This window comes from Hypanus sabinus, chromosome 16 (genome assembly GCF_030144855.1).
Source record: "Hypanus sabinus isolate sHypSab1 chromosome 16, sHypSab1.hap1, whole genome shotgun sequence".
Lineage (NCBI taxonomy): Eukaryota > Metazoa > Chordata > Chondrichthyes > Myliobatiformes > Dasyatidae > Hypanus > Hypanus sabinus.
In genome coordinates this window covers 52,126,170-52,146,312 of record NC_082721.1, presented here as the reverse complement: position 1 = coordinate 52,146,312, position 20,143 = coordinate 52,126,170, and the positions used below count along the sequence as shown (strand labels likewise).

The following is a 20,143-nucleotide window of genomic DNA, read 5'->3' as shown; positions in this document are numbered from 1 at the left end:
TTTGAAACCACATTAACATCTACAATCAGAGCAATGTAAAGCAGAACAGCAAGAGTCAAAAAAGAATTTGCAACAGAAAAGTACAATGGAAGGTACTTAGTGCCTTGGAGTGGAGACAGAAAACACCATTTGACTAGTGCCAAGTTCCCTGATAAAGATATGTGCTGTACAAATTATGTTAAAAGTAAAACATTTCCCAGATATAACAATGCAAAAGTTGCTAGAAACTGGCCCCAGCAAGCATTACTGTCAATCAATACACAGCACAGCCTGTGGAAAAAATATCACATTAAGAAACTTTCTAAGCTAGTTGGGCATTCAGAAAATGTTTAAAAAGCTGTTTCACTGGAGGCTTGCTAGTCAGCCAAATCTGCAAGAGATGAGGCCAACACAAAATTATTGTGAAAAAAATGTTTGCTTGGAAATAAGATGAATTTAAGTGAAGCAGCCCAGGGCAGTACCATGTATACTTTTGATAAAGGCAAAAAAGATAAGTGACATAATGTTAGAGGCATGTCAGTTTATATTTCACGCAAAGAACCTTGCAGTGTACTTTTCTGTTGCAAATACTGTTTTGGACAAGACCGTAAGATATAGGAGTACAATTAAGCCATTTGGCCCATCGAGTCTGCCTTTCATTTCTGCATGGCCATACACTTCCCAACACTGCATTCCTTATGCCACTTCTTTTGCCCATTCTCCTAATCTGTCCAAGTCCTTCTCTGGCCTCTCGACTTCCCCAAAACTACCTGTCCCTTCATATTGTCCACAAACCTTGTAACAAAACTTAATTCTGTCATCCAAAGCACTGACATTCAACATAAAAAGCAGTCCCAACACAGTCCTCTGTGGACCAAAAACTAACATAAAAGGCTCCCTTTATTCCCACTCTGCCTTTTGCCAATTAGCCACTGCTTAATCCATGCTCATATCTTTCTTGCAATACCTGGGTCATTTACCTTGACTCTTACTGTTCTGACGTACATTGCTCTGATTGTAGATGTGAATGGGGTGTTTGTAAACCTGGGTTCTCTGTTACTATATACATTTTATGGAATATTTTTTCTTGATTATGTCTGCTACAAAACAATAAATTTCACTACATTTAACAGTGATATGAACCTGATGCTAAATTGAGGTACAGGCACAGCTTAGAGAACAGGATGCTGCCTTCAAATCGGGGGATAAGATGGCTCCCAGGTCAACAGGTGCCATGCTTCTCGTCACCATCACGAAGGCAAAACAGGATTAATCACAGGATATACAGACATATCTATGAAACCAAGCTTATGTGGCAGGGCATTTGGATCATAAAGGACTACAAGTCCATTCTGTCTTAACAACAGTGACACCTTTCTTCCTGATAGGGTGAATTTTTAAAAATTTTTTTTTTTTAAAAAACATGCTATTTGATGGACAGAATGAAATGCTAGCAAGGGAGGCTCCCGTTCCCCACCCCGATTCCTGAGGAGTAGGCACACTGTCTGCAGCTGACGTGAGGAAGATACTAGCCAGGGTCAGCCTACGTAAAGCTGCAGGAACTGAAAGCAGTTTAGCCCAGTTAACTAAGGTTCTAGCAGACACCTTCACATCTCTCTGGAATAGTTCACTGTCCCCACAGGCTTGAAGATGGCCACTATCAACACGGTAACAGTAATCCACCTCAACAACTACCATCTAGTGGTACTGATCTCAACAATGAAGTGCTTTAAGCGGCTGGTTATGGACAGCATTGTCCCATTTTCCTGCTACATTGGACACTTTCCAGTTTGCTTATTGCTCAAATCAGTACACTGATGATGCCATAGCCTCTGCACACCACTCCGTCCTGCCCACCTGGAAAGTAGTGCCTCAGGATGCTGTTAATCAACTTCAGCTCTGCATTAAATACAATCACCCCTCAAAAGCTCATAGGTAAACTGCCCTCATTGGGTCTCAACACTTCTTGTTAACTGGATCTTGGTCTTCATGACAGAAAGGCTACTGTCAGTCCACACTGGCATGAACACCTCTAGCTTCATCACGCTGAGCAAGCACCAGCACTTCCCAGAGTTGCATGCTAAGCCCACTGCTGTTCACGTTGCTAATGTATGACTGCATTGCTAGATCCAGTTCAAACCAAATCAAGTTTGCTGGTGACACAGCAGTAGCTGGTCTCATCAACAATGATGAGACAGCATGCAGAGAGGAAGTAGAGTGGCTGGTAGAATGGTGCAAGCACAACAACTTGAGTCTCAATGTGGACAAGACCAAAGAGGTGCTTGTGGACTTTAAGATGGTGCAGGCTGACCACTCCTCACTGCACATAAACAGCTCTTCAATGGAGAGAGTTAGGAGCAAAGTTTCTGGAAATGCACATAACACCTGGACCCTCAACACCAGTTCTTCAGTTAAGAAAGTACAGCAGCATCTGCACTTACTGAAGAGACTGAGCTGAGTGATCCTCTCCCCCCACATTCCAACTAATTTTTACATGAGCACAATCGAGAGTGTCCGGATTAGCTGCACCACCATCTGTTACAGGACAATCTGACTGCAAATTCCCACAAAGGATTGCAAGAACTGCTGAGGGGATCACTGAGATCTCTCTTCCACCCATCAGAGATATTTATCCGGAGCACTACGTATGCAGGGCCCTTAGCACTGCCAATGATCCTTTCCATCCATCCAACCTCCATGAACCCCCCCCCCCCCCTTTACCATCAGGTAGGAGGTACATTAACATTAGGACAAGAATTGTGAGAGTGGGAAACAGCTTTTTCCCTCAGACCACAAGATGACTGAACTCCCTGCCACTGCCCAGGTCTCATCACTTACGAAGCACCAGTAGCAATACAACGTTTACTTTTTAAAATGTACCTTATTAATTTCTTTGTGGTAATATTACTTTGTGCTGTGTGAGTTATATATACTGTGTTGTTTTGTTTGGCAGTACACATGTATACAGCTGAATGACAATACAATAAACTTGAATTTGAACTTATAACTTTTAAGTTTCATGGTATTAGACGTGATGTCCGTGCTGACACTGATGTCAATTTAAAGTACACATCAGCCTGCATGTGGTTTGTCTCTCAACACACACACAGAACACAGCAGATCAGGCAACATCTATGAACATATATAAACAGACCCTTCAGGGGAAGGCACCAGGATATAAAGGACAGGTGGGGAGGGGAAGGAAGATGAGCTGGAAGGTGATAGGTGAAACCAGGTGAGTGGGGAAGGTAAAGAAGTAATCTGATAGAAGAGGAGTAGACGATGGGGAGAGAAGCGGTGCACCAGAGGTGGTAATGTGTTTGGTGTAGGAGCCTGGTGAAGATGGTGGCAGTTGCCTGGAAATGAGTGTTGGATGCAGAGGCTCATGGGATTGTAGATGAGGACAACAGGCACTCTATCCCTGTTAAGGCAACAGGAAGATGTGGTGAGTGCAGATATGCAGGAAATAGAGGAGATGCAGGTGAGGATAATCAAAGGTAGAGGACTTCAAAAGCCCTTCAGGGCAACAAAGACAAAACAGCTAATATTGGCTGGTGAGCCTGATATTAGTGGACAGCAAGCTACTGCAGGAAAACAACCTACCACTAATTGGGTGGACAAAGATGATGATTAGCGATAGGCAGCATTTGTTTGCGCCATGTCTCACAAATCTGTTATAGAGTTATTTTGAAGAGGTAACAAAGAGGATAGATGAGAGCAGCGCAAGTGCACATTATCTTATGGAATTTATCAAGGGCATTGATAAGGTCCTACATGGAAGCCTAAATTACATGGATCAGGAATATCTAGCTAATTGGCTCAATGGTAGGAAGCAGTGGATGATGTTAAAAAGGTTATTTTCCAGAATGGAGGCCTATGGCTAGTGGCATGCCACAGGGTTTGTTACAGGGCCTATTGTTTATATAAATGTGGATGAAAAATGTAAAAGGCAGAGTTACTAAGTTTGTAAATATTAAAACAGGTGGTGCTGTAGACAGTGAACCCTGATCAGCTAAACACATGGGCCAAGGACTGGCAGATGACGTACAATCAGATAATGAGTGTTGCACTCTGATGCTGTACAAGACTTGAAGCCATATTTGGAGTAATGGGTACAGTTTTAGTTACCCTACTGCAGCAAATATCATTGAATTCAAAACAACACAAATGCTTACAGGAATGCTGCCAGGACTCGAAGGCATGAGTTAAAAGGAGGCATTGGACAGGCTACTGTTTTATTCCTTAGACCATAGGTGGTGAGATGACATTACAGGTATATAAAATAAAGACGGGCATAAATAGGGGAATGCACTCAGACTTTTCTGCCCCCAGATAATGAAAAACTAAAGGGTATTGATTTAGATCAAAAGAGGAAAAAAATTTAAAAAGGGCCTGAAGACCAACCTCTTCATGCAGAAGGTGGTCAGTACAAGCTGCCAGAGGAAGTGGTTGAGTCAAATACATTAACAGTTAAACAACATTTGGATAGGTACATGTTTTGGAGGGACATGGACCAAACATGGGCAAATGGAAATAGCATGGGAATCATTGACAAGATGGGCTGAAGGACCTGCTACTGAGCTGTACGACTATGACTCAGAAATCCAAATAGCTGTTTGTGCTTGTGAATATGTTTTGCACAGCAACTTGCTTCCACATCACAGGGCACTGAATGGTTCCAAAACTCTTGTTTCACATTTTAGCTGTTTAGCAGTAGGGATAATAACATTCTGCTTCCATTCTTTCTTGCAATTGTCTGGTATCAAGGCTTCCACTTTGCCAGAAATATACACAGATACAAACTTTTATTCACAACCTGACACATGTTAACACTGCACCAGTCTCGTGGTCACAGCTGCAGCCCTTGGCGAATGCAGGCCATAAGGATTCCAAGGCACTCAGGTAAACTTTGACAGCCTTTGCTGACATTTAACTCAGAAGGAACTCTTCAGGTAAAGAAAATGAAATGCACAGCACCTGTGCAAACCAAAACTTGAGTTATTGGGGACCAAGTTTGTTAGCATCTCTGATGAAACTGCTCAATTTTTACCACAATCTATGAAACAATCATACAAAGAATTTCAGAAAATACTCAGTTAATACAGAGACAAAATAAAATTAGTTTATTAATGAACAGCATTATATTTTTTGAAGAAAACCTGTCAATACAATACCACAGCTAAAATCTATTAGCAATCATGCTATTTTTCAATCTGGCATTAAACTTTTGTTCTTCGTATTTAAAGTAGAAACCTTATATTGATTTCAGTGTCATGCCATCAACCATCTCTAGTAATTAGGTTGGAGAACAGAGCCTATTTTAATTTCAACCAAAAATAAGATGTGGTTAGCCTGTCTAAGTCAACTCCATTTGCATTAGATGGGATAATAAAATTTTCCTCAGCATTCAGGCATTGCAAATCAAAATGTCAGAAAAGTCAGTCACAAATCTGCAGCCATTCATTCCCTCAACCAACATTATCTTAAAAATGTTGATTCCTATACCTCCCTGTATCAATCTGAATTCCCACAGGATCGTAATACCATGTGTGATTTTCTTGGGAAATTGAATTTTCCAAAATTATCATCCGATGATCTTTCAATATTGGATACTTCTATTACGGACGCAGAAATCAAAGGGGTTATTTCCTCAATGAATTCTGGGAAAGCACCAAGTCCAGATGGGTATACAGTAGAATTTTTTAAATGTTTTTCCGCTACTCTTTCTTCTTGGTTATGCAGGGTTTTTGAGGAAGTGATTAGATTGGGGAATTTGCCACAATCTTTTTATACAGCTTCTATTTCTTTAATACTGAAGAAAGATAAAGACCCTACTGACTGTACATCCTATAGACCATTATCTTTATTGAATGTAGACTCCAAGATCTTTTCCAAGTTACTGGCATCCAGGCTGGAAAAGGTTTTACCCCAAATTATTTCGGAAGATCAAACCGGTTTTATTAAAAATCGCTATTCTTTTTTCAATGTTAGGAGATTACTGAATATTGTCTACACTCCTTCACATAGCTCTTCAGAATGTGTTATTTCATAGCATTTGATAGAGTTGAGTGGCCTTACTTATTTAATGTGTTGGAGAAGTTTAATTTTAGTTCGACATTTATTTCCTGGATTAAACTGATTTATCATATTCCAGTAGCCTCAGTGTTTCCTAATAATCAAAGATCTCCCTTTTTTCATTTATTTAGGGGCACTAGACAAGGCTGTCCTCTTAGCCCATTACTATTTAACATTGCTTTAGAACCCTTGGCAATTGCCATCAGAGAATCACAAGATATTTTGGGTATTAATCGTGGGACAGATATTCATAAGTTATCTTTGTATGCAGATGATTTATTATTATTAATTTCTAACCCTGAGAAATCTATTCCAGCAGTTCTATCATTGTTGGCTCAATTTAGTGAGTTTTCTGAGTATAAGTTAAATCTTAATAAGAATGAATTGTTTCCTTTGAATAGACAGGTCCCAATTTATGGAAATTTACCTTTTAAATTAGTTAATGACTCTTATTTACTTAGGGATTAAAATCACAAAAAATCATAAAGAATTATTTAGGTTTAATTTTTTACCCTTAATTGATCAGATTAAAGGTTTGCTTACTAAATGGTCACCATTATCTTTATCTCTGATAGGCAGGATTAATGCTATTAAGATGGTTATTTTACCTAAGTTTTTATATATTTTTCAAGCGGTACCAATTTTTATTCCGAAGTCTTTTTTTTTTTTACTAATGTTGATTCAAAAATTTCCTCATATATGGCAGAATAAAAATCCCAGGTTAGGTAAAATACATTTACAGAAGACAAAGGAGGAAGGTGGGTTAGCATTACCTAATTTCAGCTTTTATTATTGGGCAGTTAATATTAGATATTTGTTATGTTGGTTGAAAGATTGAGATGGATCTTCTGGCCCTCATTGGGTGAGTTTGGAAATTAAATCGGTACCAGGTTATGCTCTGGGTTCTATTTTAGGGAGTTCTCTCCCTTTTGCTCTTTCTAATTTGCCGAAATGTATTGACAACCCGATAGTTAAACATACTTTACATATATGGTTTCAATTTCGGAAATATTTCGGGTTGACTCAATTCGTTTTAAATACTCCTATTGTATCTAATTGCTTTTTCCACCCTTCAATTACAGATCAAGCTTATTCGGCTTGGAAAACTAAGGGATTACTAAGATTTTCTGATTTATTTTTGGACAATTGTTTTATGTCTTTTGAGCAATTATCTAATAAATATAATTTGCCTAGATTTCATTTTTTAGATATTTACAGATTAGGCATTTTTTAAGTACTGTACTTCCTACGTTTCCAAATTTTGTGTCTTCAGATATTTTGGAGAGTTTGTTTGAATTAAACCCTTTTCAAAAAGGGCTTATATCAAAACTTTATAATATAATTATGAAGATACGTTCAGAGCCCCTTTATAAGATAAAAAATGATTGGGAAAGAGAGCTTAATCTTATTATTCCTATTGAGAATTGGGATAGAATTCTTCAATTAGTTAATACATCTTCTATATGTGCCAAACATTCATTAATACAATTTAAGGTTGTACAAAGGGCCCATATGTCCAAGGATAAATTAGCTCACTTTTATTCTTATATAAATCCTATTTGTGATAGATGTCAATTTGAAACTGCGTCTTTAACTCATATGTTTTGGTCTTGTCCGCTTTTGAAAAAATATTGGAAAGATATTTTTGATATTATCTCTGCGGTATTAAACATCGATTTACAACCCCATCCTATTACCGCAATTTTTGGTTTACCAATGATGGACTTACTGCATTTATCTTCTTCCGCCTGTCGAATGATTGCATTTCTCACTCTGATGGCTAGAAGATCTATTTTGCTGAATTGGAAGGAAATTAATCCTCCCACTGTATTTCATTGGTTTTCTCAAACTATGTTATGTTTAAATTTAGAAAAAAAATTAGAAGTGGTGTATTTGATACTTCTATTAAATTTGAAAAGATATGGAGACCATTTATTCAATATTTTCATATGATGTAATAGGACCCTGTTCCAGGCTTATTTGATTCTTCAGCTTTAATCTTATTTATGTTGAGAGGATCGGAGTTGATGACACTGATGATTATGTACTCTTGTGAGATATTATAGACAGCCCTTTTTTTTATCCTTTAGTTTTTCTTTCTTTTCTTCTTTATTAGCTATTAGATTAGTAGGTTAGTTATTTTTGCATAATTTTTTTTCTTTTTTCTGTGTTTTTTTCCTATATTATATATTATGTAATACCTAGATTTACCTTGTTCATACATATACTGTATGGTTTATGTTTTGGGAAAACTCATTTATATTGTAATTATTGCTTACGTATTCTTTCATGTGTAATGGGAATTTGTATGTTTGTAATCCCTTTATTAATATATCAATTGTATTTTGTACTTATTATTAATGATAATAAAAAGATTGAAGAAAAATGTTGATTCCTCCAAGCATTTTCCAGAACATCACTATGAACACCCAATTATACAATTACACAAATTATTTCAGAGTAATCACACCTACCCCCGCTGCCCCATTCTCCCAAGACCAAACCCATTTTCCCATATTAAAAAAATGCAACTTTCCTCCCTCATGAAGCACCAGATTATTCTCAGTAACAGGAGTCAGAAATAGTTATGTAGTGTGGAGAAGGACATGGTGAGACTGTTTAAATTCTCAGGATGCTGGAACCAGATCTGAGGAAGGTCAAACCAGACAGATTATGCTTCGATAAGAAGAGTTCCTCTATGTCAGCCTATCAAGGCAATTGGAGGCCAAGCATAGATTCAAAAAAGTAAAACTGAAAAACTGGAAATAAAAACAAAAAGATTAGTGAACACATCTAGGAGGCTTAGAACATAGAATAGTACAGGAACAGTACTTCAGCCCATAAACATGATGCCAAATTAAACTAGAGCAACAAAATTCTGAAGGAACTCAGCAAGTCAGGCAGCATCCATGGAGAGGAAAACAACTGTTTCAGGCCAAGACCCTTCATTAGGTTTAGAAAGGAAGAGTGAAGAAGCCAGAATAATAAAGTGGGAAGAGCATGAGTACAAGCGAGCAAGTGATGGGTAACACCAGCAGAGGGAGAAAGTAGGTGAGAGAGGAGGGAGAAGGGATGAAGAAGTTGAGAAGGGATAGGTGGAAATGAAGGGGGAGGGAAGAGAGAACAATTAAACCAAATAAAATGAACTCCCTACTGATCCGTATTCCTCCACATTCTGACAACCTCCTTGGCATTTTCCACACTATCCCTAGCAGCCTGTTCAAGGCTCCCACCACTCCAATAACATTGCCCCTTTAAACCTTTCACCTCACCCCACCTTAAATGCATATCCTCTAGTGCTTGACATTTCTACTCAAGGTAGAAATTCTGACTGTGTACCCTATCTATGCCTCGTAATTTTGTGTAGGATAACTTTTTTAAAAAAAAAGTGGTGGGTGCCTTAAACAGGCTACAAGAGCATAGTGAGGAAGCAGAAATGATAGTGCCTTTTATGACACTACTAGTCATATGAATACAGATCATATACAGGAAGAAAATTTGTTTTATTTTGTTTCATTCTTCTTCAGCCCTTCACCTCTTCCACCGATACGCTCCCAGCTTCTCACTTCATCCATCCCCCACACCACCTCCATTCCCCAGCCTAATGCTCCAGAGAAAACACAAGTTGTCTAACCTCTAATTATAACTCATACCCTCTAGTTGAGGCAGCATTCCAGTGAGCCTCTCTGCACCCTCTTCAAACCTTCCTAATTCTTCCTGTAAGGTGACGAACAGAACTACACACAATACAAGTGCAGCCTAACCAGAAGTTTTATATAGATGCAACATGACTTCCTTAATCATATAGTTAATGCCTCAACCAAGAAAGTCAAGCATGCATATGCCTTCCTTACCATCCTACATATATACTTGTCACCTCTTTCAGGAGCTATGGACTTGGACCTCAACACCTCATTCTTGTGCAGATTAAACTCCATCTGTCATTTCTCTACCCATATCTGAAACTGATATATATCCAGTACACCATCAACAATGGCAGCTTGAACTAGTTTCTCTTGAATGGCAAAATGAGTCCTGATGCCTTCCTTATCATTTAAACCAGGCCAGCCCGAAGAAGTCTCTGAATAGTTACCAACATATCACCTGTGGAACCAGAGGAGCCAATTCCACCATCAAGAAGGCTTACTAATCCATTTCATGTCTGATCACCTGGCTGTACTTCTACTCCCAGTGTACTCCAAGAAGGCATGATCAAGGGAGGTGGTGGAATGCTTACAGGACTGCTTTAAGTAGGTGAACTGAACTATATTCAGGGATTCATCTTCCAGTCTGAATGAATACACCAGAGTTGACACCAACTTCATCAAAACCTATGTGGATGAGTGTGTGCCTTTGAGAACATACCAGACATATCTAAAACCAAAAGCTGTGGATGAACCAAGAGATTTGTTGTCTGCCAAGGGTTAGGTATGTGGCATTCAAGACTGTGGCAGGGTGGAGACATGCCTCTACCAAAGGAGGTACAAGAAGCTCCTTCCCTCCACTAGCCTGTAGGTCACCCTTGGGCAAGTCGTAACAGCTGCTTAGCCCCTAATGAGGGTCACATGGGAGCAGGTAGTGGATGGTCATAGGAGCAGTTCATACATATCTCAAGTCCTAGTTATGTGCTCTCTGATGCCAAGCAGTCTCTGAAGTGTACAGATCACCCGACTTGTAAATATACATCCCAGAAGACAAATTGCAAACCACTTCCATAGAAAAAAAAAGTTTGCCAAGAGCAATCATGGTTGTGGATCAAGGCATGGTGTATGTGGTAAAAAATGCAAATGGAATGTTGGCACTTATTTCAAGAGGAATAGAATATAAAAGCATGGAGATAATGCTGAGGCTTTATAAAGACACTAGTCAGACCACACTTGGAGTATTGTCAACAGTTTTGGGTCCCATATCTCAAGAAAGGATGTGTTGTCATTGGAGATAGTCCACAGGAGGTTCACAAGGATGATTCCTGGAATGAAGGGATTAACATGTGCATTTGGCAGCTTTGGGCCTGTACTCGCTGGAATTTAGAAGAATGTGAGGTGATCTTACTGACACCTACCGAATTTTAAAAGGACTAAATAAGGTGGATGTGGAAAGGATGTTTCTTTTTCCTCTGGTGAGGGTATCTAAAAGTAAAGGGCACAGACTCATAATTGAGGGGCGACCTTTTAGAGCAGAGGTAAGGAGGATTTTTTTTTAATATATAGCCAGAGAGCAGTGAATCTGTGGAATGCTCTGCCACAGACAATGGTGGAAGCCAAGTCTGTGGGTGGATTTAAAGTAGAAGTTTATATTTACCTGATCGGTCAGGGCATCAAAGGATATGGCGAGAAGGCTGGTGACTGGGAATTCGGGATCAGCCATATAGAATGGTGGAGCAAGCTCGATGGGCTGAATGGCATAATTCTGCTCCCATGTCTTATGGTCTTGCGGTCTTAAACCACAAACTTTTTTTTAGCTATTCTGCTGTTGATTTACTCTTGTCTTTCTGATCACTGTCTTGTTGCATTTTCCAACTTCTATTAAGCTACCCTGACATTGTCTTGTAAAATGTCTTGATACAATTTGGAATTCATTATTCCCTCAATGATTGCAAGATAGCCAGATTGAAGGAAGCAATCTGGTATGCAGTGCTCTTTTCCCTCCAAGTATAGTGGTGCGCATTTCTGCCAAAAAGTTCAACTTCTATCTCATCTGTGCATGATACATTGATTAGACACAGTCAAATAACAAAGTAACAAAAAGATTTAGTGCCTTCAACAATGCGTTGATCACCAGACCAGCATAAACATTTTCCATGCTGTTATTAAAAATAGGCAAACTGTGGAATCTCTGGTCATCATTTTCCAATTCCCTGACAACAGGAGTGATACCAGAGAAATGGAAGACTACTAATATTGTACTTCTGTTTGAAAAGACAAAACTGCAGTAATGGGGTAAATTTTGGAATCAACTGTGAAGGGTAGTATAAAGCCTCACTGAGATTAGTACAGGAAGATTTAGTGAATGATCACATCCAACTAACATGATGGAATCTTTTTGAAGTTACAAGATGCCATTGTTGAAGGAATATACTAGATACTCAAAATACACAATTTCAGAAAAATATTAATTTTTAAACAGGTATTTCTAGTACCATAACACATACAACAGCTGTACAGCTACACAACTCAGATTTATTTCAGACCTTCAGTGCTGCCCAGGTGGACTTTGTACATTTTCCCTTAAATCCATGTGAGCCTCCTCTGAATGCTGCAGTTTCCTAGAACAATGTACTGGCTGGTTAATTTCTTCTGGAGTTTTCCCCTGCTGTAAGTAGATAGCAGGAAAATTAAGGGGATTTTTTGGGCACATGAGAGAACATATTACAGAGAAGCAGGGGAATGGGATTGCTTAGAGGGCTATTGTTCAATAAGCACAATGTCAGCAGGAAATGTGAGGTCTGTGTGCAGTTATGGGGAGCAAAGTATTAGAGTTAGAAGATTCTAAAAATAAACCTGAAGAGCTGGTTATGTGAAATTGATGTACTATCCTGAGGGTAGTGCCAAGTTGAAAGATGAGATGCCTTTCTTTTGGCCGACACTGAGCTTTACTACAATGATGCAAGATACCAAAGACAGTGGAATAAGGATGGAAAATTAAGACAAGTAGCCGGAAGCTGAGCATCACCCCTGCAAACCAAACTGAGGTACTTTGCAAAGTCATTGCCCAATCTTCCTTTGTTTTCCCCAGATTGCATTGCAAGAACAGGATTAAGCACACCAAACTGGAAGGCCAATCTCTGCTCATTCTGGATGGTTCAGTATGTTGAAGAGAAAGGCAAACGGCAAGATATTGCCTCCCCGGCAATTACATGGGGAGGTCCTATGAAAAGGGCAGTGGGTATAGGTAGAAATAAGGAAGTGAACCAAAGCACAGTCTAAGTAAAAATCTTTTTGCTTTCGGCACCTCAAAAGGGAGAATAAAAAATGTGGTGATGTCATTCTGAAGGCAGGGAAATTGCAGTTATTGATGGATATGAACACTGGAGGCATGATTACTACGTTTGCAGATCCACAAATACAGGCTGTGTTGTGGAAACGAGACAGAAGAACAAGAGAGCTGGACAGAAATGAAAGGTTATGCAGAATATTGGAAATTAAATCCCAACAAGTGCAAGGTGACATTTTGTAAAGTCAGACAGGAGTAGGACATGAAATGGTACAGTAAATGATAGAGCACTGATGAATTCTGATGAACAAAACAAGTTTATAGTTCCCTTAGAGTGGTGAAGGAGACTTTTGGGATGCCTGGGGCACAAAATAAATATTAAATTTGGGACATAATGTTGTAATTTGCAAATGGTTGCACTTGGGAGTACTGTGTACTGTTCTGGTCACCACACTATAGGAAGGATGCAGCTGTGCTGGACACGAGAGGATATTCACAAGGATTCTGCATAAACTGGAGGAAATTAGTTATGGGGGGAGATTGGAAAGACTGGTAGGCTCATTTTTTCCCCTAAAGTGAAGGAGGCCGAGAGATAACCTGATCGAATTTTAAACCACAGTTCAGTTATCAAAATCAAGAGAGCTTAGGTTTAAAGTGAGAGGAAGGGGATTTAAAGATGGATGATCTACGGTTTTTTTCCCAATACATACATAGTGCGGTTGATATCCAGTATATATTTATATAAACAAGTCCTGTCTGAGGAAGTGATGAAATCAGATACAATCACGGTATTTAAGGGGCACAAGACAGATATTTAAATAAGCAAGGGAGAGAAGAATACAACCATAATGTGGACAAATAGAATTAGGAGAAATGGACAAAGTGGTCATCATGGGGATAGTGGGCTAAAGATCACATTTCTATGCTATATGACAATTCATAAATATGGAAGTTGAAGGGTCAAAGGTGACAGCAAGAGGAAATATATCATTGGTTGGATGTATTGGAGAGTAGTGAGATGTATGTGAAACTAAATGGATGCAGTTGGAACTTCCGTTAACTAAGCTGGAGAGGAAGTTTTGTGGAGCAAAAAGAGGACATTTTGACAGCAATGGTGTCAAAGAGTATACCAACTTGTCGTCAACTTCCACCCTTGCCTCACTTTCACAAATCTACCTACAAGAATCCTTTTTGAACTTTTTCTATTCCATCTCTTCCAATCCTTCCTAAAATGACTTCATTCTATTTTGCCTGCTTCACAGACTCTGTAGTTTTGTTGATTATTGTTTATTTCTGCCACTATCCAAATGATCCATCATTATGCGTATATTCTTCCCCTTTCAATACCCCAAAGAGACAGAACACCATTTTACCAACTCTTTTTGATCTTTCTCACAGCAACTTTCATACAACCATGCATGATGCAACACTTGCTTGCATCTCTTCCCTTCCTACTACCCAAATGGTCATTTAAATTAGAATAGCAGTTAACTTGCAGTGTACAAAACTCAGTGCTCACAAGTTGGTTTACTCTATATTGAAGAAGTCATATACAGATTAGTGACTGTTTAGCAATGCTGTTCTGTTAAATCTGAAAGCGTGACCCAAAGTTCCACCTGCTTTTCACTTCAATTCTGTACTGCTCTCCCACTCCAACAAACTCTAATAAAGAGATAATTTGAACAAAATATATTCTGCTTTTTGCTCAACCTATGCTGCCCAAGTTGAGTATTTACAACTTGGGCAGTTTTTACTTCCTTTTCAATGCTCTTGAATAACTTTCAATTAACTTATTTTTAAAGATTCACATTAATTCTACATTTATTTCCGTTGTCTCACAAATTATGACCTGGCTCTCTCTTTCAGCCTGCCTTCTCACAAAACTCTGCGTCCTTGGCTTTCACTTGAGAAGCTCCAGGCATCTCCATTAACTTTACACTAAAATTTCCACCTTTAGAATACTCTGCGTAGACCTATGGAGCAAAACAAAGCAAGTTAAACAATATTTGAGCAAGCATGGCCAAGGCATCGAGAGAAAAAGCCAGATACCAAGCTGCAGTCTCGAAATTAGCTCAGAATTTATTTAGGTCTCTTCCCAACTGAGAATCTTAGTTTTGAATTAACCATGGTAGAAATTAAGGGATTGAGGTGTAACATATAGTCTTTCATCAAACATAAAAGAATTTTCAAGACCATAGATTATCACTAATGCAGATAACAGAAACAAACACATGGCTACTCACACAACATTTTTTATACAACTATCTTAGCTAGTGCTGGGCAAAATTAGAGCCACTGAGGGCATTCAACCTATTGTACCCATATTGGTCAGAAAAGAGCTACCAAGCCTAATCCAAACATCCAGTACAAGGTCACAGAAATGTGATCTATTTCTAACACAGCAAGTTCCAGATAAATTCAATACTTTTCCTTATTGCCCCACAACCTGTTGTAACCAATATTCTCTAAGGTGTATCCATGCACACGTACACACATCGTCTGCTACTAGCACAAAGGAATTTAAACTGTGCGTAAAATGTTGTCAACCTCTACCTCGTTGGCATGTTAAGTATATTTCACGATCATACACAATGGCATTTCTTTTTCCAGTTTCTGATGCAGTGTTGTGATGATTTGTCTGTTTGAACCAACTTACACTGTTTTTATTGAAGAAATTATTCAGTGCGCATACATTGCACACTGGTTATTACAAATTAGAAGGAACATTGGTTTTAAATTTTTGACCAGGAGTTCTGGCAACACTTTTGCACACATCAGTTAAGACCTTCCTCGTCCAACTGTAACACGAACTTATCAAGTCATTTCTCATAGCTCCAATTTTTCAATTCTGACAATAGCTTAATACACCTACACACTCTGGAATCACGCCTTTCTTGTCATGTTGTGACTAGAACTGAAGTACTTGCATTGCAGTCTACTAACACAGTACAGTATTTGAATAACTCTTATTAATTTATGCCTCCGCTTACAGTAAAACACATTACCTTACTGATTAGTCCTAACTTCAAGGATCAGGGGACATGCACTCCCAAGTCCCTCTCCTGCTCCACATCTCCCAGCAACCCTTTACAGCTCCTTTACTCTCTCACATCTATAAATTAAGTTCCATTATTTAATTTATTTTAGAGCTATTTCATTGCTCTACTTAAGAAACTATTTGCAACACTTTGCAATCTAAAACTTTTCTGTTTACCATGTGGCCAGTATTTGTCATTTCTTAAACCATACCCTCGGATCTATGACTTAATTTATCTATATAATACAAAGAGCCTTATTCCGTTCTTCGCAATTCCATAGATAATACCGAAGGCATCCTCCACACATTATCCTTTGCTTCTTGCAATTTGAGCCACACAAGACTGTACATGGTAAGATGCTTCGTGCCTACTCACACAACAGTGTCGGGCTAAATTCTGAAAATAGTTGGAAACACAAGCAGATACAAAGGAGATTGCAAATACTGGGATGTAGGATTTTTTTAAAAGAAACAAACTGCTGAGAGAATTCGGAGGGTCGAGCAGTTCCCATGGAGGTTAAGGAATCGGAAAGTCCTGATAGAGTTTCGACACGAAACGTCGACAACTTCTTACTGGCCAGTAGGTCTTTGCGCTGGAAGTAGATAGAAGGCACAACCCAGTGAAGTCAACGGTCTGGCTGGTAATAGCCCACTCCCCTGAGCCACCCACCCACCGTTACACACCACTCCCGTTTCCCGATCGGCGGCTGCTCACTGTGACCCATACACACAAAACGGTCAATGAGGATCAGGAGCCGGGCCCTCAGTCAGACCTCCGTCCGCTCACCCCTGACCAGAACAACCCGCCATTTTGCAGCGAACGCAATAAACAGTGAGCGGGACGGCACATGGCTTTCGAGGGACACAGAGACACCCCCCAGCCCAGCCAACAACGGCCACCCGGGCGGCGCAGAACCTGAGAAACGGCTAAGGCCTGACTCTGACTGGGAAGCGGTGCTCACCTTGCTGCGGGCCCGAGCTGTTGGTGGGTAACAGTCTCCACGGCTACCGTGACTATGGCGTTTATTCTCAAGGCAACAGTTGCTACCGATCTCCGCCCACGTCATCCGCTGCGCAGTAGTACCGCCCATGCACCTCAAAATCTGTACTTCTATTGGTCTCCCGTCTAGCGCCCCGTGCCGGTGTCTGCGTTTATTTGGCTAGTCAGGCCATCAGTCAAACTTTCAAGTCAAACAGCTTCCGGTCCCCCGCCCAAACATTGATTTCCTGCGGTAATTCGTCATTGTCCTAGCAACGGATACCCATTGGCCAATGAGGACATGGTTCAGGTGCGCGGCTACGGCCGCTGGAGCTGGCGCGGAGGATTGTGGGGTAGAGAGGTTAGGAAGTGTAGACGGAAGTAGCGAACGGGAGGGGCGTGGTATTGGATGGAGAAAGGCCAATTGAGGATGCAGCACCTTATCATCCAATGATGAAGATAGTAGACAGGAATTAAATTTTTAAAAAGAAAGAAATAGTTTAAGATGTTGCTGAGATCTTCTTATATCAATGCGATTAGATTAACTGAAGATTTGAAAAAAAAACTGAGATATTGTGGGTGCAGGACCTTCAAGAGATGGTGTTTGTAAAGATAGTAAACAACGTGAGAAAGCTTTAGGGTTAAAAGCTGTGGAAGGAAGAAATGTTACACCAAGAAATTATATTAAACATCAGTGGCTTTGAGGAGTAATTACAGGAATGCCTTTGGAGCTGGGATTCCCAACCTGGGGCCCATGGACCCCTTGCTGAATGGTATTGCACCATGGCATAAACAAGGTTGAGAAGTCCTGCTCTAGAAGTATCCATGAACCAAGTTTAAAATAATTTAGTCGGGGGAAAGTTGTAGGCACTAAATGTTTAAAAGGGTTTTTTGGTGGAGTTCGAACAATTTATTGGTGATGGTAAACTTCGATGAAAAAGTTGCTTGATAGGGTTAATTTAGGCTATGTGCCACCCCCTCCAGAACTTTAATCACACAGTACCTGTGTATAAAAATCGGAGTGGTAGATGTGGAGAACATAATTATGGTAATTGTAGATGAGGTATTCGGCCAAACTGTAGCAAATATGGAGAGCAGCATAACCACTTATGCAGGATGCCTGTTATACAAAGTTTATTATCAGAATACATATATTTCACCACATACAACACTGAAATTCCTTTTCTGCAGGCACACTTAGAACAGTAACTGTAAAGAGGATCAATAAACAACAAACTGTACAAATGCAGATATAAATAAATAGCAATAACTAATGAGCACAAAATAACCAGATAAAAATGTCCTTAAATGATTGTAGCTATCCCCTTTTGTTCAAGAGCCTGATGGTTGAGGGGTAGTAGCTGTTCTTGAACCTTTTAGTGTGTGTCCTGAGGCACCTGTACCTTCTACCTGGTGCCAGCAGGTAGAAACGAGCATGGCCTGGGTGTTGAGGATCTTTGATGATTGATGCTGCTTTTCTACAGTAGAGTTTCATGTAGATGTGCTCAATGGTTGGGAGGATTTTACCTGTGATGTACTGGGCCGAATCCACTAACTTTCATAGGCTTTTCCACTCAAATGCATTGGTGTTCCCATACCAGGCCATAATACAGCCAGTCAGCACACTTTTCACCACACATCTATAGAAGCTTGCGAAAGTTTTTCGATGACATGTCGAATTTCCACAGAATCCAGAAACAGAGGTGCTGTCGTGCTTCCTTCGCAATTATGTTTATATGATGGGTCCAGGACAGGTCTTCTGAGACAGTGATACCCAGGAATTTAAAGCTACTGGCGCTCTCAAACCTCTGATCCTCTGACGAGTACTGGCTGATGGGCGTCTGGTTTCCCTTTCTCAGGGTATTTTAACTTTCACAGTACTAAGGACACAACTGCGAAGGGGTGAGGAAGAAAAGCATTTGGTGTGCTTTGATTATGTTGAGTAGGAGACATAATACACCTTGCATTGGTCTGTCACCCACCATTAAACATTACGAGAAGAAGCCACTTGAGCCATGAGTATGGGACGTGGAGAAAGTTGCTCTGGGAACTATTCCTAGCTCAGCTGCTCCACCTGTGACTGTCCTTCGGTGATGTCAGCTGCTGGCAGAGCAGAGGACGCAGCTGACAGGGACGGCATTGGGCCTGCTGGGGTAGGAGCTGCTGTATTCCAACAGGGAGAGGAGCGAGTGGGCGAGTGTGGAGGCTGAGCTAACAGCCCAGTTGCACCATGTGTTTCTGGCACCTGGTGCGATGGAGATTCGGCTGAGGGAGGAAGGGAGAAAATCTGTGGAGGTGAAGTCATTGTTTTGTCTTCTGGGATTTGTCCCATGGCTGTCACAGCCATCCGTAACTGCCCTTGAGAAGCTGACAGTGAGTCACATTCTTATCATGGTGTTGTTCTGGAGGGTTACCTGGGATCATGACGAATCTTTGCTCACATTGTTTCTAAGTCATGACACGTGACTTGGCAGGAATATGCAGATGCTGGCATTGTCCTTGCCCTTTTTATTGTTGGAGATTGTGGATTTAGGAGGTACTATTGGAATTAGCTTTGGTGAACAACAGCAGTGCGTTTTATGGATTGTATGCACTGCAGGTGCAGCATGCTATGATAAAAGGATGAAGTGAATGTTGGGTGGCTGATGGTTGCTTGGACTTGGATGGTGCTGTTCACTTTTGAGTAAGTAGAGACTTTTTTTGTGCCTTGCAGATGAGTGCCGGCTGCTACTGGATGCTCAGTCTTGTTGCTGTGGCATTTTAGTGGGCTTTTGGTCAATGGTGACCTTAGTGGGGGACTAGGCAATATGCTATTCAGTGTCAAGGATACATGGATAGCCTCTTTCTTCTAGAGATGGTCATTATGAGAAACATAGATTGAGTAGATGGTCAAAAACTTTATCCCATAATAGGAGAAGTGATTTGTACAAAATGAAAGGAAAGAGTTGTAATGGGAATCTGAGGGGTAGGTTTATTTTCCAGTGGTGACATATGGATCTTGCCATTAGCGCATCAAACACAATTACTACGTTTAAGAGATGCTCAGAGAAACACTTAAATAGGCAAGACTAGAGGAATACAGTCTTAATGAGAGTAGATGGGCTGAAGGGTCAACATGGATGTGGGAGGCTGAAGGGCAT

At 40.1% G+C, this 20,143-nt stretch overlaps 1 protein-coding gene across 7 annotated transcripts in view; it reads right to left on the bottom strand.

Moving 5' to 3' along the window:
* LOC132406298 (DNA-binding protein RFX2-like) overlaps window positions 1–17,112 on the bottom strand; it is a 219,634-nt gene extending 202,522 nt beyond the window's left edge. For 2 of the 7 annotated variants that reach the window (XM_059991758.1, XM_059991759.1), the window contains exons 1-2: window positions 16,987–17,106; window positions 16,599–16,617 (exon numbers count right to left, since the gene is read on the bottom strand). In XM_059991758.1, coding sequence (XP_059847741.1) covers window positions 16,599–16,617; window positions 16,987–17,091 — 124 coding nt within the window. In that variant the 5' untranslated portion in view covers window positions 17,092–17,106. Of the gene's footprint in view, window positions 1–12,244; window positions 12,357–16,400; window positions 16,422–16,501; window positions 16,618–16,986 lie in introns of those variants that run through there. The other 5 variants (XM_059991762.1, XM_059991766.1, XM_059991764.1 and 2 more) reach the window with 4 other exon arrangements.
* Between the last annotated feature and the right edge of the window lie 3,031 nt (window positions 17,113–20,143).